The sequence below is a fragment of the Cyprinodon variegatus genome, unplaced genomic scaffold (assembly GCF_000732505.1).
Source record: "Cyprinodon variegatus isolate N-32 unplaced genomic scaffold, C_variegatus-1.0 Scaffold10, whole genome shotgun sequence".
NCBI lineage: Eukaryota > Metazoa > Chordata > Actinopteri > Cyprinodontiformes > Cyprinodontidae > Cyprinodon > Cyprinodon variegatus.
Window position 1 is genome coordinate 2808781 of NW_015150463.1, and position 20375 is coordinate 2829155.

The following is a 20375-nucleotide window of genomic DNA, read 5'->3' on the forward strand; positions in this document are numbered from 1 at the left end:
TTCCATTCATTTTAGAATTGCCCTAATTTAGGAAATAAGTGAAGCTTGAATTGATACATAGAAAAAAAAGTAGAATAGTGGAAATATTGCAATGGAGGAAAATTAAGAAGAGGGCCAGTGTGTAAATACTAATTGTTATTATATTACACCATTCAACAAAAGCATCACAAGTGCATGTTTCCGGGTGTTTTGCTGTCATATGACACAAAATCTGGGTAAAACTTTAGTGCTTGTAAAGGGAAAACGATGAAAGATTGATTTACCTGATCACAAAGGATGCAATAGAAAGATTCACAATTTTTCTATTTTCTATATGTTTAATTATAAAGAAGTGTTTTTGCTTTTGTTCAAAGCAGAAGGGAGACAAAGGCAAGACTTATGAAATATTTTGTAGGTTTTTTCAAGAGCACAAAGTAAATAACTTAACATATAATATTCTTTCTTTTACTTTACGTTTTACATGATTTAAAAGTAATAGAATACACCATAGGTCCTTTTAAAAGTTCAAAGTTAAGAAGATAAAAAGGACAGATCTGCTCTATACATGCTGTCTCAGTGTCACATGAACATGCACACACACAGTTGGCTGTTGTTGGCTGTGAGTGGGGTACTGTGGGGAGAGTGGGGCTCAGTGTGACCAGGCAGAGGCCAGAGTTGGAGGCAGGCAAGCAGTGGAGAGAGTGCTGTGCCACTGAGACGTGCCCAGGGTGGATAAACCATGCTCAATAAACGGGAGAAAGACTCTGCCCAGGACACAAGATGAAGGTGGAGAGGAAGCCCTCCTCTAAAAGTGACAACTTCAGGGACATTCCTTCACTTCTGACATTCTTCTGCCTCCTTCTCCTCCTCCTCTTTACAGGTAGGTACAAATATCTGCCGTACAATTAACAAAATTAACCAAGATTACAGAAAATCTTAAAAAGATATTACGTGGCAAAACAAAGTGTCAGTTTTGTTTTATACCTCACATGGTTTTTATAATGGAGATAATTAACAAGTTAACTGGACTTCAGAGATTTTTTTTCCCCTTTTGTGTTCCTTTTTTTTTCCAAAATGGATTTGTTGAATTTCCATTTTGTGCTCAAAAAGAACTTGAAGTGGCTGGTGAGAGAGCGCATGAAGGGGACAATACAAGGTCAAGAGTGAGTAAAAAGAAAAAAAAAAGAAAAGAAAAATAGGATAAGAGGCTGTGAATTGGAGGAGGATTTGCTTTTCATGAGGAATTTTTTTATCAGTTCACTCCAAAGAAATAACTATGAAAAGTTACTTCCTAACAGTACCAAGGGCCCAGTTTACCCAAGCAAGCCAGATTTGTTTAGAATCACTGGATCCTGTGTCTATCTCCAGCTTCACCAGTGACAAAGAATTTCCCTCTGTTAGCCTCTCTCTCTCTTGCTTGAGCTTTTCAAGGGAGGAAACTCATTGCAACAATCGTGCCCTTTGTGTTATTGCCTTGGCAACTCTTGTCAAGGGGACCAAATGGTTACCACAGCAATGAGGCGATGCCCTGCTAACTGCCTATCTGTAAAAGAGCGCCACCGAGTCTCCGTCCCTCTCAGGCTGATCTCTCCATCACTGGAGCCTAACAGTAGGATGTCCCTAAACAGGCTCACAGCCAATGTTTGGGCCTCCATGTACCCAACTACTGCTAAATTATAGCTACCTCCACTGTGAACATAATAGCTTTGCTTTGTTTGGTTTCCAAGACAGGGCTTCATTGTAAAGGTAAAATGTGGCTTACATTAGAGAACTTTATCCCTGTAAGCTCGCAGGAGGTGGGTAATAACTGGGGAACACAAATCAAAATTAGTGCAATGCTTGTTCTCTCACTCTAAGAGGTCATGGGAAATTCCAAAAGGGAGTGTTTGAGAAGATTATTGATTGAGATATGTACGATCAATTAAAAGCAGCTGTGCATTATCATGTTTGTTTGAAGCTCTTAACTCCACTGACTAAAAAGGAAGGTGTTGTAAAAAGAGGGATCTTGTTAAAGAGTTTCATGTTTTATTTTAAAAAGGCATTATTAGTTTGCTGCTTAACCTTTCACTTTCTCATTTTTTTTATGTTAACATCACTCATGTTGGCCACTGTCCTTAAAATTGAAAATATACTTTTTTTAAATAATATAAGGAATGAGCTAAAAATATTTGTCACATTTGCTCATTATATCAGGTGTCCAAAAATTGCAAACATTATGTACATTTGTTCTGAATTGCTTTGGATAACAAGACAAAAACCAACCAGCAAATAACTCCAAAAACAGTGAGGGAGCTGTATCATTTGCTTTGTTTAGCATGCATGTTGGTCTTTGCAGTCCTTTTTCAGGGTCTAAAATACAATATGATACACAAAAATTTGTTGAAAACAACAGCAGAGGACTATTTAAATTGAAGCCAATTACATAAAAAAAAAAAAAATCAGTTAAAAAAGATAGACCATGATTCCTTTGGCTTCAAATATCCTTAAAAGTGAAAAGTGTGATTTTATAACCAAATGAACCAGGATCCACCCTTAAATAGATAAAACTATTGCTTTTGATTTTCTTGCAATGCATGGGGCCCTGTTTTTGGTTTTCTTTTGGCAATCCGTTTGGATTGTTTTGGAAGCTGCTTAATTGCAGCTGTGGTTACTCTAATGTATTTTTTTAGTGTTTGTTCTTTTTCTTTAATCTTTTTTACTTTAATGCTGTTTACCTTCTGCTGTCTCCATTGCTGTTTATTACTCATTTTGCTTCAGCTCCCCTGATCAGGATTTTCCAATGTGCAATAACTTTTTTCCACTGTTTGTGTATTTGGAAGCTGACAACTAGCATAAATCTGCATTATGTTCCACTTGTGCTGAGGCTGTGTGCTAGGCTGGGTTTGTTTTGGTGTTGTTTTCCCTCTGCAGGGTGTGATTAGCAGGTAAGGAGCAGCAGCTGTAGATCATCAGTGGCAATCAAATAGCTTAAGAGGGATACTTTTTTGGGAGAACGTCTGACAATCTTTACTGTTATCTTGGACTCTTACCTCACGTTTTGATCAGACTGTCCTTGCCAATAAATTAGACCCCTTCCTCTGGTGCTCTCACAGATCCCCAGCTCATTTAAAGGCTTAATCAACTCCTGAGATGCAGCTACCAAAATCTGAACCAACTGCCTTTTCACCCTCCAATGTTCTTGCTCTGCAGCAGCTTCTCCAAACAAAAGTTCCCACACCAAAGCAATTCTCAAACCAGCCCTCTCTTCACCTGACTTCTGTGGATACTTACCTTCCACTGGATCATCATTTACCTGTCACAGTAAAAGCTGTCAGAAATAACAATCTCACCTGCCTTCCATTAATAGACCAAACTTATTATAGTTCCTTCTTCCAAAGAACGCTTGAACAAAGCGCTGACTACCCTGTAACGCTATGCAGAATCTCCCTTAGAATTAAATAGTTTTAACTTAAACCCAAGGTCCATAATTGTCGCTTGCAGGAAAGGCAATCCAGTTTTGTGATAAGTTTGTGAAAAAGTTTTCTTTTTAAGTATTCCAATACATTACTTAACATTAAAAAATATTCTTAAATTTCTGTCTTTTTAGTTATGTATCGGAAACTTTGGACTTTTCGTTAAAGTTACTCATTTGTAATATTACTCCCCATTCCTACAGTTTTGTTTTTTCAAACAGCATTAATTATGACGTTGGTGCCCTTAAAAAGACACAGGTTGCACTCATTTCACTGCACAACATGGCAAGAGTATTACATAACCACAAGCTTATGAAAAGGGGGGGGGCATTAAATAGAGAGGCAGTGAAAAGCCCCCTTGTGTCTTTGGAACAGCTGCAGAGATCCAGAGCTTTTTATAGGTAATCTATTGAAGTTTAACTACACTCAACAAATATCACTTTAGAAGTGGAGTATTATGTGGAGCTGGTGTCAAGTAAAGCCCTTTGCTAAAGTTTTTGGAAAGAAGTGCTTTGGCACGATAAGGCCAAAATTAAACCCCACCAGTAGACTGTGTATGGTGGAACACTAATGTGTGGGATAATACCATGTACAGATCATACTTGGGGTAAAGGTAAGTGGAGGCAATATGGTACCACAGGAATCATCTTTATACACTGTGTATACAAAATAACAGTAAAAGTTGTCTACTGTATATCGATGGAATGAGCATAAGGAATTATCAAAGAAAATATGTATTTAGTCTGACTGAATTTTGACTATTTTATACTTAAAAGAATGGAGTGTACAAAGCTGACAGTGACCAACAGGCTAAAAGACCTTCACCTGTAATAGTTGAGGAAAAGATTCCCAGAAATGTATTGACTTACCAAGGCTGAATATACATGTTGATCACCCTTTTTAAAAAGTTCTTTAATAAACAGAATTAAAGAAGAGCCCAATTGTTTCAAACTTCTCTCACTTCACAATTCTACAACACATTGTGTTGGCTTGTCTACAAGAACCCTAACAGAACTACTTCCTTTTTGGTTGTATCCCAGGAGTATTCTTAAAACATTAATCAGGTATAATTACTTTGTCAAGACATACATTTTCTCCTCAGCTTTCATCTCACCAGCGTCTTTGCCTTACAGGGAAGGCATTGGGAGTAAACGTGACCAGCCAGACCCAGGTGGTGAGGGGCACGGTGGGCAGAGAGGCTCTTTTGTCGGTCAGCTACTCCAGTAGGAGCTCTGACAAACCTGTCATCAAGTGGCAGGTGAAGAAGGACAAAGTGAAGCCTGTCACTGTCGTTCAGTCAATCGGCACAGAAATAATTGGAAACCTAAGGCCTGAGTATCGTAATCGCATCCTGGTGTTTGAGAATGGCTCCCTGCAGCTTCAAAGACTGCAGCTATCAGACGAAGGAATGTACGAGGTCGAAATTTCCATCACAGATGACACATTCACTGGAGAGCACTACATCGAGCTGACTGTGGATGGTATTCATATGACATTTTTATACCAGATTGTTTTTTAGGGCTTTATGAAGTACAAATTAAAATATGGGGAAGAATTATAACATATACTAAATATATTCATCATATAAATATATTATATTAATTTATTTTTGGCTGTCCTGTACTGTAATCCTTTTATCCTCCTTAGTTCCTGTGACAAAACCTTACATCCAGATGATGGCCTCCTCAGTCCTTGAGTACAGTGAGCATTTCAACCTCCACTGCTCCCATGACAATGGCACAAAGCCAATCTACAGTTGGCTGAAAGGAGGGAAGGTGCTGACCAACGACACACGCCTGCTGCTTTCACACGACCAGAAGGTGCTGACTATCTCTCGTGTTCTGATGTCTGATGATGACATCTATGCCTGCACAGTGGAGAACCCCATCAGCAGCATGAAAAGCATCCCTGTTCGGCTCACTGTCTACAGTAGGTGATACGTTACACCAATAGAAGCTGTTGTAACACAATTTCATATTTAGAATGAGTTGATGGACATTTAAAAACTTTTTAAGTTGCAATTCATTTTTGTGTGTTATGAATGTATCTTAAACTATTTCCTTCTCAACCCTTAGGATTTCAGAAGCTTAGGACGGATGAAAAGTTACATCAAATGTTAATTTGTATATATATACATCTTCCAACAGCACTCATCAATGTATCAAGTTCTAAAAACCTAGTGGAAAACTTAAGAAAGTTACAATTATAGAAAACATTGTTTTAAGTCCAATAAACTAGAAGGAGTAAAAAAACTTATTTTATTTTGAAAAAACAACCAAAGTAAAAGGATAATTTGGTGTTTAATTCCTTCCTGACTGTCAGTGGTATTAAACAGAGTAGATGTCTCCTCAAGCTCTGCGTAGGTTGTGATTGTATGTAAACAGAGTCATGCACAAGACAAGTAGCCCGCCTGGATGCGCATCTATAAATAGCTCTTCTCACTGTCGACTGTTCCCATAAGTCAGTGATTCTGAGCTTATTGGTAATGGTAGGTCTAGAGAGGTATGTACACCTTTGGTGTTTTCGAAGTCATCCAGCCTGTGGCTTGTTAGTCGGAGTGCTTTGGAGCCCTCTAAGGATGTGGTTGACATGTCTGTTTGTTGGTGTGTTTGTTTGAGTGTCCTGCTGTGGAAGGCTCATCTGACTCTGGCTGTGACTGTTGTTTCTGCTGGCACTTGCTTCCCCCCTCAGCTTTCATTGAAGGCCCTCACAGGTTATCCAGTTGCCGCAGGCGTGTGTGTGGTCACATTATATTTACATTTACATGTCCATGCTCAGTTTGCCTGGTGCCTGCCCTCATTTTATACATTTGTACGGGTTGCTTTTGTGCGCCCTCTGTGGAATCACCCTCCAAGTAGAGGATGCACATGTTCTGTGCCCCAAATGCTTGGCATGGGTCATCTCAGGGAAGGTCTGACAGACCCATGCATGAACTGCAGTATCCTGCTGTTGTCTGTCAGAGAGGACAGGCTACATCAGGTGGAGAATTTACCATTTGCAGCAGAGCTTGCAAGCATCACAGTCAGCAGAGGAAGAGGACTGGACTGCAACACCCATCTTGGCAGGAGCATCTATCTAGCCAGGAAGCCCTCTCTGAGGACTGAGTTGGAGCAGTTCATGGCTTAACTCAAAGTTCCAGAGCTGATTCCTATACCCCAAGTGGTATCCTGGGAAGCGGAGCAGGATCCAGAGGACAATGGAATCTCTGTTAAGGCCTCTAATTCTGAGTTACAATACCTCAGGGATTAAGGACACAACTCCCAGACCCTCGTGGTCAGGAGTTTGGAAGGTCATGAACAATTGGGGAATTTCCCCAGGACTTCAGTGAGCTCTGACCCAGGGGAAGACCCATGTAAGCATCAGGCAATTATTATGGAAACCTTGGCCAGGGTCAGCCTGGACGATACATGGGTGACTCATACTGCAAGAAATCCCTTTTTCCACAGGGTCTCAGTGGCACCTTCATTTCAGGTCCCTTCATCTCTGGCCTTCTTGGAGGAGATTCAACATTGGAGAACAGATCCTAGGTGCCTCTCCCATCATGGTAGGGATGCACAGATCCTAGTGCCCTTGTGCAACCGCATGCTCCCAATGGACTGCTGCATCACCTTTCTGGTTTTTTTCTTTAGATGAGGAGCTCTCTAAGTGCCCATTGTTGGGTGATAGACAACTTTTTGTGCTGAGCTTAAAACATTGCAGCTCTAATGGCATATATTGTAAACACACTCTCCGTTCTGCTGCTGGCTTAGTCCTAGATGCTGCAGCAGGGCACAGCAGGTGCAGCACTGAGTAATACTAATTATATGGCCCTGCAGGCCTTTGGGCTCATGGCCAGGGAACTGGGTCACTTTTTGTCTACCCTGGTGGTCACCTGACATCAGGTCTGGTTGACACAGGCCCTGATCTCTGAAAACTTTAGGCAGAGCTTACGGAGGATGCCTGTGGTCCCATAACGGCTGTTTGGACCAGAGGCAGAGAGGGTGCTGAAGCACCATCGGCAATCAAAGGGGCCCCGGAATGTTGGAGTGGTCGCCAAGGGGCCATGAAACCCCCAACTCACAATGTACAATGTACGGGACCCACGCAGTCAGTTTCAGACTGCTGCTTCTCCACAGTTTGGGAAGTAGAGCCAGGCTATGGCGGAGCTTGGCGTCAGTCTCGGGTGGAGGAGGCTCCAACTCGCGGGACTGTGGTGGGGCCATAGAGAAGCCGGCACCCCCCCAGAAGCCAGGGCAGGAGGCAGAAAGCAGCCAGAGGGCTCCTAACAGTGGGGATGTTTTCAGAACAGCAACTGGCCTATTGGGAGACCCACTTCAGCGATGCATGGGTGTCAAAAACTATGATGCGCGGTTATAGGTTGAAGTGGGTGACTTTGGTCACTGATCCTGCATGGGGCTACAGTCCTGCTGCAGGAAATACAAGCTCTTCTAGACAAAGAGGCCATAGCGGTTGTTCCACCATGGCTGCAGGATGAAGGTTTTTACTCCACCAGGAGGGTTCCCTTTGGCCAGTGTTGGACCTCAGGGTGCTGCTTCTTGAAGTTTCTTTCTTTTCTCATGCTCTACATGTTTAATATCCTTCAGATAATCTGTCCAGGAAAGTAGGTTACATCCATTGACCTGAAAAATGCATATTAGCATGTTTCAATCTAGAGGTATATGCAGATTGCCTTTCTCGGCGTAGCATACACATTTTTTGGTACTGCCATTCAGGCTTTCTTTGGCCCCTGGAATCTTCACAAAGTGCATGAAGGCAGTCTTGAGCCCCCTGTACTGGTCAGCAGTAAAAATTATGTCATGAATAGCCAGACAAAGGGGACAAAGGATAGCCAGAATACTGGCTATTATTTCTCCCCTTCTCCTGAGCGTCAAATTTAGAGACATATTCTTGGGATAGCGGTGAACAATCAGAGGAGTGCTCTGATCCCAGCACAGCAGGCAGTCTTTATCAGTATGTACTTGGATTCGTGTCCATGCTGGCCCGTCTCCTCACCAGGAGGATAGATAGGATTCACCCTCTGTGGTCCAGTCCTTTCATGTGGGAGTGGCACTCCAAGTCAGACAATGGTTGAGCCTGCTGTGGATGTTGGTGGCAGCCTCAGCTCTGAGACCTATGGGGCTGCTTCATCCATGCCCCTTAAAGAGGTGGTTCAACCGCCTCCACATGGACCCCCAGCTGCATCTGCAGAAAAGGGTTCTAGGATGAGGAACTCTGTGGCAGATTATCTGTCCCCTTAGAGGCTTTGCCCAGGGGAATGGGGATTGCATCCATAGGTGGTTAACCAGATATGGGATAACCTTAGTATGGCCCAAGTCAATCTTTTTGCCTAGTTGTACGCATTGTCCCTTGTGGTTTTCCCAGGGAGAGGCCAGCACCCCACTAGGGATGGATGCCTTTACGAATGTATGGCCAGCTGAACTACTGTATGAGGCTCCGCCGTTTACAGTGCTTCTGCCCACTCTCCATCCAGTGAAATAATCTAACCAAAGGGTTTTCTTGGTGAATTCACCAAGGATTCAAAAGGAATTCACAGAACCATAGTTAAAAGGTAACTTCCTTTGTGTTTAGGTAAATTGTATAAACAAATAATGGTTTGGTAATGCATCTTAATGAGAAATTCAAAATTCTTTGGTCTAGTTTTTATATTAAAAATAGCAATCTGTGTCCCTTTTCAATTTTTTTAGCTTCCCTTTTGGGGTTAACAAAATGTTTTATTTAAACAGATACCTCATTTATTACCATTAAGACAATTGAATTGCCCTTTTTTTTAAACTGATGCAACTTGATCCCACTTGCATTAGAATACTTTAAAAATGTGAAGTATTTTTTACTTATAACACAATATCTTCCATTTTGCATACATGGGATATTTAAATGATGTGTTTTATCTAACCTTAAAAATAAATTCAAAAATTGATTAGTGTCAGTTTAAATGATACTCTCAAGATCAGGAGAAACTAACCACTGGTTGGGTACTATATTTACATTTGATTTCAACAAAAATAATAATATCAATATTGCTCTTAAGGTTTGTTTAAATGTATATTTTTTGCTAATCATTTGCATTTAAATTAATGTTTGTTTGCATGATCCCAGTAGCAAGCAAACAACAGCAGAACGAAACATTTAATGACATTGTTTCATTTAAGGAAAGTTAAAAGAAACAATTATTTAATCATCAAAACAAGCCAAGAACTTGGGGCATAAAAAGAAAAGGCATGGAGAGCAGGTGAGAGAAATCAGGTAAAAACAAGCAACAGCTGAGAAAAATAAGAGCTGAGGGAAAAGGAGAATGATACACAGGGGCAGAATGTAAAGAACAGTGACACTGGATCAGATCACAAGTCATAATTTAAACAAAATAAAAATTATTAGAAAACACAGAGAACTTGCCACACAAAGTGAATATAAACAATAAAGAAGCAGATACATGAAATAGACTTGAATTTAAATCACTACAAAAAGTAAGCTTGAAAAACATTTTTTGCAAACTACAGTAGGAATGAATAGTCAATTTTTACTTGATGGTAGGTTTTTTTAAACTACATTTGTTGTGCAAATAAGATATATTTAATGAGCAACCCCTAGAAAGGGTTGCTGATATGTTATTTAATCAAATAATATTCAGACAAATATTGTACTGTGAACACATGCCAAACTTGCTGTATGCTAGGACAAAAAAGTGTGAATCGAGCTTAAATCATGGTCAAACAGATAACCGAAATAGAATTAGAAAGGCATAAGGAAGTAATTTTGTCCTTAAAGCACTGTGGGGGTGAGGAGTGCATAATCCTATGGGAGTGTTTTTTACACCTTTGCCACTGGCCAAAAAAAGTTGGAACCTACAAACTATCAGCTTTTAGTGGCAGTAGGAATGACTCACTGACCCACGTTGACCCAGGTCAATTGGCTCAGCAAGCAACCTGGGTTTAATTGCCTTCAAACGGTAAACACGCTAATTTTCATGGTACCATTGAGATAAAAAAAAAATGTAGGTCACAACATCAAGCCAGTCACATCTGATCTAACAAGCCGAAGAACTCTGCTTACATTTGATAAACACGGCAGAGATATGTTGAGAGAGATTTAGCACACTTACTATGTTCTGCCTCCCTTCCATGTTGCTCTCCATTGTTTACTTTCCTGATTTTTGTTGCACTGATGACATCAACAATGCTAACCCAGTGATAACATTGATGATATATTTTTCTGTCTATCACTGCTGCGTGTCTAGTATCACCAGACACGCAGGGCTACGCAGCTGTCCAGCAGACCAGGTTTTTGCGGCAATGAGCAGGGAGCCAAATGGCAATTGTTAGCGGGTCCATCCATGTTTGAAAACCCTGTGCTAACCTGTTTATTTCATTGGGAAAGAGGCTTTGTAAAGGTTTTTTTTTTGCTGCATTTGGAGAGGAGACCAAAAGCTGAGCAAAACTGCATGTTCCTACACTGATGATCATGGACAATATCAGCATTGACATGCATCCCCAATGCCCAAAATTGATACCATGGTTTATGGCCCAACAGTTTTATGATGAGTATGGAGAAAATGAGGAAATAACTTTTTCCCAAGTCCATTTTTATGAGCTTAGGAAAGCTACAATTGTGTAAAAAGGGGAAGAATACTTTCTTGAAGTGTTGCTTGATGCTCACTCTTAGTTAGCTCATAAAAGATATTTTTTAAACTACAAAAGTTTCTAAATCAGTCTTTAACTTTAACTACATAAAAAATGTTCATGTTGTTGACAACAAACTGCATAAAATCCAGTTTTAGAGAAGTCTTTGAATTTGTTAATTTTTAGCCCATGTGTCCAGCAGCCTTTAGTCCCCAGAATAAAAAGAAACTTCACAACTTTAGACTAAAATTGAGTGGTAAAGCAGAGATCTATATAAACTCTTTAGAAGACATCTAGAAAAGACAAATAAAGATTGAGGACCATTTCAGAAGTTTAAATATTCCCTCTTGGTGGCAAAATAGCAAAAACCTACGGATATATCAGGCCAGTCAGTACTTTGTTTACTAAACATTTTCGGAAGCCCATCAAAGCAATCAGCTCAGGCCAACAGTACACATGCATACAGGCCTCCCTAACAATGTTGTTTACGAGTGCAAATCACGGCTGTGTTTGTAAGAGGGTTTGCCTCAAGAGGGAGAGAGAGAAAGAGAGAGAGAGAGAGAGAGAGAGAGAGAGAGAGAGAGAGAGAGAGCGTGAGAGGGTGAGGCAGTCTAATCCAATGAATGAAGAGTTATTTATGAGGAGGGAGACGGAAAAGTTGGCAGGTGGGGAGGATACTTTGCCTCAGTGAGCATTAGTAATTCTGACTTCATTATTGCTGTTCTGTTATGTGCTGCATGAGCAGGCAGCTACGGGCCTTCAGACATGCTCCATATTCCCTCTGCATACATAGCAGTACTTCACAAAGACTCAGACGGACATCCAAGTCATTCCAACACAGTTTCAATATCCCTGTGAATAAAATATGTAAAAAAAAAAAAAAGGAAATTACTAATTAGGTTTGATTAAAATTGGGTAGCTGCTGTAAATTTTAGAGAACTTTCGTTAACTTTTATTAATGGCTTTCCTACTCTGTTTTTTCTCTGTCTATCAATCTGGTTCAGGACGGAGCTCGTTATACATCATCCTGTCCACCGGGGGAATATTCCTCCTAATCACCCTGGTTACAGTGTGTGCTTGCTGGAAACCTTCCAAGTAAGAACTGTTCTTTTATCTTTTTTCCCTTGGTTTCCACCTCTTTTCCTCTCTTAACTTCTTTTTTTTATTCTACTCTAACTAAACTAAAGCATACAATGATGTGACAAGAATTTAAAGTAGCCCTGTGTTGGAAAAAAAAACAACAAAAAACATGGCACTTACTGTGCCTGAGTTATGGCGAAAGATTGGAAAATATTTGGGCATAATTTAATATTTCTTCGGTCTTGTTACAGGAAGAAGCATCGACCTGTTCCCCAAAGAGCTCCAGTTTATATGGAGCAAGGTGACAATGGCCATGATGGTGAGACACAGCTTCAACTCTCTTTTTATTTTCTACAGTGATATTTAAAAATTTTTTTTTTTTTTTTTTTTCTTTTTTGGGTTTGGCAATTGGTTTGATCCAATCATCCATAACTCATCAACATAATGTTAAAAGTCTTCGTAGATCACAAAGACATGTCATATGTGTACTACTAGTGACTGTTAGTGCACATTTAACATAAAAAATCTTATTGGAAGTACTTTGACATCAAATTATCTTTTTTGCACAGAAATGACTTATCTAAAAATACCTTAAATGACAAGTATTAAATTCCGTATGTGAATAAAAAAAATTTTTTTTTGTTCTGCTGGCAGTAGAATGAATATCAAGTTTTAAAGGCATCAAGTTGAAGGTTACATTGATGATGATAAAAATGACCCAAATAATAATTATTAGTATTACTTATAATGCAATTCCCATATAAGTCTTTCAAAGTACTGTAAAAAAACAGTAAAGACATTTAAAATGTCCAAATGTTTAAAGCTAAAGTTAAAAGTGTTATTTAAGTTATTATATATCAGTCAGAAAACTTGGGAAAGCTTTTTATTCATTATACAAACACAATGATCCATGCAAATCTTTAGTAGATCAGGCCTTAATTACCTATATGTATATATGTTCTGCTCACTATATTCTTCTAAATAATGCCTGCTTGATTTAGAATATCTGGATTTAAATCTCTAAAATGTAACTCCTATTTGTGTTTGACTGTAAATAAATTCTGAAGCATAGATCCAATCGACAGTAAAATCTTAACCTGCAAATATTGATTTTTCAATATTAAGTTAAGGGAACATAAGATATTTAAAGATATTTAAAAAAAAATCCTAAAGTTCCTGCTGTTAGCAGTTTTTTTTAAACCAAGACACAGATGCCACATGCTCTTGTGTGCATCTCAGAGTAAACTAAGTGGAATATAAATTTCTAATTAATCATAAAAAAATACAAAGTGTATAGATCAATGATAGGGGTGAAATTTGGAATGTATTGTTTTTTTTGGAGGTGAATTTAAAGCAAATTCAAATAGAGTAGATAAGAGGCAGAAGCCAATACCAATGAAAAATTATATTCAATTGAGTTTAATCATGTAACATTAATTTACAACACATATAATCTCAATGCACTTTACAGAGAAAATACAACCAGATCATACAGTCAGACTGGTTCAAAGTTTCCTATCTAAGCAAAACCAGGTGATTCTCATTGACTAGACACCAATCTCTCACTCAAAGCATGCATGTAGTGACAGTGGAGAGAAAAAAAAAACTCCTGTTAAACAAGAAGAAACCTCCAGCAGAACGGGGCTTAGTGTGAATGGCAATCTGCCGTGGCCGACTGGGGTTCAAGGAGCAAGGTAGACAAGCTCTGAGCCAGCTCTAATGTCAGAGGATGAAATAGAGCACATACAGTTAGTCACAGTCAGAGAAACAGGACTACACTAAGAAACAGGCCAAGCTCCAACATCTATAAACAAAGGTGTTGATAACAGCAAGCCAGCTGATATTTCTCTCCGGATGGGTGTCACAGTCAAATAGGAGCAGACCAGATAAAGCCAATATGATGACAAAAAGCAGGAAGAGCATACAGTTAGAGGTTAAACTAACAAATAATGCAGAATGGGGGAATAGAGATAGAATGAAGCAGAATGATAAAAAACAAAAAAAAATGGTCTCTATGTCCTCCAGTAGTCTAAGGCTATAGCAGCATAACTATCAAGGTAGCTCAGGATAACCTGAGCCACTTTAACTATAAGCTTTATCAAAAAATTGAAGAAAAAACAATTTTAACCCTAGCCTTAAAGTAGACAGGGTGTCAGCCTCATGGATTAAAACAGGTAGTTGGTTCTAATGAGCCTGATCTATGTACACCCAGATCTCTGATATAAGATAAAGCTTGGCCATTTAAGGCTTTATATGTGAGAGGGAGGATTTGTTTTTTCTATTCTGGATTTAACAGGAAGCCGATGATGAAAAGGTAGGATATGAGAGATGTGATCTCTCTTTTTAAATTTCATCAGAACTCTGGCTGCAGCATTTTGGATCAGCTGAAGGCTTTTAACTCAATTTTGTGGACTTCCTGATAGTAAAGGATTACAATAGTCCAGCCTAAAAGTAACAAATGCATGGACTAATTTCTCAGCTTCACCCCTGGTTATTTCTAATTTTTGCAATATTCTGGAGATGATAGAAGGAAATTCTAGAAACCTCTTAGATATAGGGTTTAAATTACAGGTGATGATCAAATGTAACACAAAAGGTTTTTTTTTACTTTATTAACTGAGATCTATTTAATCCCATCTAAATAAAGCAACTGACTAATCAGCTTCTTTTTTTTAAAGACTGGTCTTAAGACAATAACTTGTGTTTTGTCTGCATTAAGAGCAGAAAGTTGCGAGTCATCCAGGTATTTATGTCGTTAAGACATAAAAAATGGCTCAAAACATGGAGGAAGACCCACACTAGGACCCAGCAGAATCAATCAGGAGAAAATATAATTGGAGACATATACCCAGAGGAGTGAGAGCTAATTTTGGGACCATAGAAACATGAGTGAATGGAAACAACTGCAACTGACTTCACAAGGGAAAACAAACAAGGGTAACTGATTCATTGAATGGCTGTACCTCAATTAAAACACCGAAAGCAAAACTCAAACCCAAAAAAAGGAACTAATCAAAAGAGACTGAGAAACTCAGAAACTGACACTAAATAGGAATATGTGGATTAAAACAAAACACCTTGGTCTAGGAAATAGTTGTGCACAACAACAAATAATATCTAAAGACAATTTTAATCAGAATCCTGGACATCTTCAACATTTAGACATCTTCTGTCTAAAAAGCAAAAATATATTTTTTACAAACCTCTAATACTGTACTTAGAATTACTTAGACTGAAACTTCCCAGACTAAAAAGTATGAATATTCTAGTGTGTATGTATTATGCATTCATTAATCAGTCAGAGCCATTTCTCTGTCTAAATCATAAAAGGTTTCTCTAAAAGGTTTTTCTTTTGCAGTTGATGTGGTGCCAAAGCCAACTACTCTTGGCCGAAGGAGCCCTATGCCTCTTTATGTTCTCAACGAAGATGTGAGTCTCTTATTTTCAAACCCTTGATTTAGGATCAGTACATCCTCATAATATTGTATATTTGAGTTTGAAATTGACTAAAATCTTAAAGCATAATCTTAAACCGTCTAATAGGCCATTGGTGACATTCACAAAAATTGTAAATTCAAATTCATTATCATTTTAGTTTAATATGTGGTTATGCAAGTAATTACTTAAATGATCCAAGAATAAAGAGCTACTTTTTCTGATGTATTATTTTTCAACAAATGCACTCGATATTTTAATCAGTTTGCATTTACATAATGCCCTGGCTGTAAAGTCAGTTTAAGAGTTGTAATATTACAGTTAGTTAAAAGAAAAATCAGGAGATTAGATAGAATTTTGTAAGTTTTAATATCCATTGAAGTTTTTTTACATTTTGTCAAACTGCCCACAATTTCATTGGTATTTTACTGTCATGAAAACGGGGACGGATGATATTCAAGGTGAGACAGACAGTGGGAAAGTTCAAATCATTTATTAAAACAACACAAAACATACCAGATGCAGAGCTGTGGATCACAGACCGCAGCGGCTGCAGGGGGGAGGCGAAGCACTGCCCAATCACTGACACTCTGGTGGGAGAAACACAGGTAAGTGACCACGATCATCTGACGGGGGATGATTTTCTGTGTGAGTCACTTACGTGGTTAAGTAGTTCAGTCCATCCTCTCAGAGGAAGGGAAGATCTAGCCGATGGACTGCCCAACAGGCTGCAGCGCAGAGCTGCCCAGAGTGTCCCCGATGCAGCAACATCAGTAAGCAGGCAGGAATCCGATCCAGTTCAGGGAAAACAGATCAGCTCTGTTCTGGAATCCAGGAGTCCGCAGCCCAGTCAGGTGTTCCGATCCACGCAGGAACAGACAGATCCAGGGTTCCAGGAATCCACAGAGCATGAAGGCAGGTTCAGAGTTCCATTATAAAAAAAAAAAGCAGGCTGGAGTCGAGATATGACCTCAGACAGAAACGCACAGACAGGCAGGCTCAGTGGTTGAGGGACAAAGACAAGATATGGTACCGGGTGAACTGCAGAGCTTTGAACTGTACCCCACCTAGGAACCAGGATTAGGGGACTTTAAACTAGCTTCCCCCCTGCCGAGCCAAAACAGGTACCAAGAGCACTCAGCGGGAAAGAGCCAGGACACAATCAGGAGACGACAAGACAAACACTAAAAACCTCTCAAACCACTGGTCTCCAGGGATGGGGACACGAACCTTGGAAAACCTAAAACTAACGAAACAAAGAAACAACAAAAAATGATCTGGTCCCGCTAGCTGGGCTGACCCTTATATAAAGCAGAACAAGCAGGTGGATGAGATGAGTGATATTTAGAGATCGGACAGAGTTGGGGAGGTGGTGACATGAAGAATTAAGGTCAGCTATCAGGGCAGATGATGACATTTACAGGGTAAAGAAATGCAAAGTGACTCATGTTGAGCTAAAGTAAAAGGACTGTTATTTTCTTTTTTTATCAGAAATGTAAAAAGTATGGATCATGTTTGTACTCAGCCTTATAGCGTAATACTTCTTTATAAAACAAAGTTTAAACAATTTCCTTTAGAGGCAACATCTGAAACAGAACAACAAAAAGAAACCTTTGGTTTGGTCCTCTACCTGAACTGACATTCTATGTAAGGAAAGTACTTAGCAGAGAATAATTCAAGTACCACTTGGTTACTCTGGGAGAGGTTCAGAGATCTGCAGCTCAGGTGAGAGGATCTGTTAATGCATCAAGCAGAAGTAGAAATAACCCTTCCTAAAGGAGTAGCGGGAAAAATGCCAGTGTTAAAAGTCAGCAAGAATAAGTCTGTCAGGTTTCAGCAGCGATGACAGAAGAAACAGGAGAGTTAAATATGTTTTTTAAGACAACCTGCTTATAGACTTGGAACAAACATCAGGGGATCTGACATCTGAGATACTAAAGCAAGGAGTTTGATGTAAGATTGATTAATGCTACACAGGCTAGCTAATGAACAGATGTGGAACTACTGATGCAGAGCAAGATGCTTAGTCTCTCCGGAATAGAGCAAACACTAAAAAATACCACTAAAAATAAAACTTATAGATCATTGAAACACCAAACTCAACAACAGAAAACCAGAATTGCAAAGCTAAATCACCTACAGGTTCTGATAAAGATTCACTCTGAAACAATCCATAGAGAACATTTTATATCAGAAGAAGATGCATTGATCAGAACAGCCTGAAAAGGCTATCCCCAAAGTAAAATATGCAGGGACAACAAAGCAGGTCAGAGGTAAAGGAAATAAATGTAAGACTTGAGGTTACCGTCTATTGACTGAAGACTGAAGTTAAAATTCAGGCCATATATTTTGACAACTATTTAATATTTTCCTTCAACTTTGCAAAGAAGCAATATTTGGTATTGACCTATAATAAAGACCATAACAGAAATATTCATTGATGATGATATTTGCAACCTGAAAATTTTTTTAAAGTGGTAAAATTATAGAAACATATTTCTGGTCAGCAATGCTCTCTTGGGTATAAGATTATTGGCTACACAAAGGATGTATAAAAAGAAAAAAATCTCTAATGTATGTTTTCTTCATTAAGGAAACTTTGGAGCATCTGGAAGAATCATCAGGCAACACTGCCATCCAATCAGAAATTAATATCCCTGCTACCTATGTCCCAGTCCTTCCTCCTACCACCAACAGAACTGAGCGGCCAATCTGGTCGACACCCCGCAGGTACCCCCGGAGCCCCTCTCCCCTGGCACAGCCTCTCCCTCAGCCTCTTCCTGCTCCTATTCTACGTCCGGTTTGTTCCCCGGCTCACTCCCCAGGATCGTCCCCTCGCAGTTTCAGCCCAGTGAGGAGAGTTCGTCCTGCAGTGGGCATCCCAACGAGCCACCTGCCTGTGGAGGCAGAGTGCTCAGATCCCAGCGATCAGACTCTCACTTCCTCACAGCACTGATAGCCATCGTGATAATAGTTTTCACCCAGAATTATGTAAAATGTATGTTTACTTTGGATTCCACTTTCTAGGCTGACAGATGGGTTTCACCTTTTTTATGTTCCAGTATTTATGATGCACTTCTTTCGACTATGCACAATAACTGGTACAAGTCAGTCTAAAATATTTTCCTATCCACCAGCATGTAGCTTATCCTGTAATTCAGTTTTCTGTAATTTGATTGAACTATGATGAATTACAGATTTTAAAGGTCCCATATTATGCAAAATGCACATTACAAACCTTTTGTAACAGTTATATGTGTCCTGAAGCCTGTGTATGAGGTTCACAAATGAAAAAAAAAAACTTTGACTTCTATCATTGTCTTTCTCCACCTCTCAGCTGATGTGTGCTCAAAAATTTGTGTTTGATATTCCTGCCCCTTATGATGTCATAAGGGGAAATTAGCTGTCTAGAACGGTCTGTAGCAGCCCATTGGTCGAGCTTTGGTTCTCAGTTTATGTATTATTCAGTGCTCCTGGGCTATCTTTATGAGCTCTGACCAGTTGTCATAGTTGCGAGTTGTGAGGGGGGGTCACCCTTCAGGAGGAATTTCCCTGCAAAAACATGCTCTGGGGGCCTTGTTAACATTTTTATTTTCAAATGTAGAATAATATGGGACCTTTAAATGAATTACAAAACAGAGTCCACATTTATTGGCACCCATGTTAAAGATATATAAAACTTAATAAACTAAAGTGTGCTTTGTTGCTGTAGCATAGTTTTTGACAAACAACAATAAAAAAAAAAAGCCAAATCATTAATAAATAAATTTGCAAACTCAGGAGAATAATTCCTATGTTAAAAAAATTTTTTTTTTAGGTCAAACTTGCCCCGTCAATCCCATCGCGCCTTTTTTTTACCTAGCAGGACAGCACTTTGTCTATTTCTATCAAATTTGACAAGATGATGGCATAAATAGAGAGGGATCTTTAACCATACCCCTTTGCACGTCCATTATAATGTTCATCTTACCAAGTTTACCAAATTTCTTTTTAAATGTTTATTTACACTAAAATGTTATGATATCATCCACTCAAGTAAGGTTCCAGAGGGCTATTGAAGGAAAAACAAGCCCAAAGCATTAGAGGGCCTCCTCCAAATGTAACAGTGGATGTAGTCCTCAGAATCTTTTAACTGTTTATCTGGGGGAAAATAAGGCTTCAGATATATTTTTAAAAGGTTTTATTTAGCACCAGGGATTTTGTTAACTAGTCCTTCTTAATAAGGTATTATCCCAGCATTAAACAAATTATACTCAAATTGATTGATGGTTTGTTTTTCAAGAAGAAAAACCTAAGAAATTTTGCTACTCCAATGTAAGATGGGGTGCCAATAAATGTGGCACCACTTCTGAGGCCTTCACACAATATTATTAGAGGTTAATAGTTTCTGTTTTGAAGTATTTGTTTATTTTCCTTTCAACACACTAAACAGTTTTTTCCCTCCAAATTAGGTCACTTTATAACATAAGGATGAAAAGCTTTTCACTATATGTTGTATTTAGTCATGAATGTTATAAATAAATAAATCCCCCAGCTCCTCCAAGCTATATGTCATTCTTTATTTTATGGAGACAAACACGTCATAATTTCATTTTTGCTAAGAAAAAAATATATATATATTTTGCTTTGCTAAGGCAGCTGAAAGTAAAATTTTGATACATAATGTCATTGTAATTCTTCTTTCTTTCACTAGGTGTCACCCAAACATTTAATCTGACCAGACTACACTTTGTAAAAAAAATTATGAATGATTGGCTGCTTTTCATTAACCTTTCCACTTTTTACCCAAAAAGTTGAACAAGATTTATAAAAT

At 38.9% G+C, this 20375-nt stretch overlaps 1 protein-coding gene across 2 annotated transcripts; it reads left to right on the top strand.

Annotated features, from left to right (window-relative positions):
- The first annotated feature begins 612 nt into the window (after nucleotides 1-612).
- On the top strand, nucleotides 613-20089 carry hepacam (hepatic and glial cell adhesion molecule). 2 transcript variants are annotated; one of them, XM_015379096.1, is made up of 7 exons: nucleotides 613-859; nucleotides 4565-4912; nucleotides 5079-5360; nucleotides 12046-12142; nucleotides 12379-12446; nucleotides 15486-15556; nucleotides 18156-20089. In XM_015379096.1, the coding sequence occupies exons 1-7, from the start codon at nucleotides 760-762 to the stop codon at nucleotides 18516-18518; spliced, it is 1329 nt and encodes a 442-aa protein (XP_015234582.1). In that variant the 5' UTR covers nucleotides 613-759; the 3' UTR covers nucleotides 18519-20089. The 2 variants fall into 2 exon arrangements, with proteins under 2 accessions (XP_015234582.1, XP_015234592.1); XM_015379106.1 differs by having other exon boundaries at nucleotides 614-859; nucleotides 12052-12142.
- The last annotated feature ends 286 nt before the right edge of the window (nucleotides 20090-20375 follow it).

Bases quoted from the DNA above. Each gene is read 5' to 3' on its own strand.
- hepacam (XM_015379096.1), top strand. From the start codon at position 760: ATGAAGGTGGAGAGGAAGCCCTCCTCTAAAAGTGACAACTTCAGGGAC. The intron at 4,913-5,078 runs GTATTCATATGA...TATCCTCCTTAG, and splicing joins CATCGAGCTGACTGTGGATG to TTCCTGTGACAAAACCTTAC. The intron at 5,361-12,045 runs GTAGGTGATACG...TCTATCAATCTG, and splicing joins TGTTCGGCTCACTGTCTACA to GTTCAGGACGGAGCTCGTTA.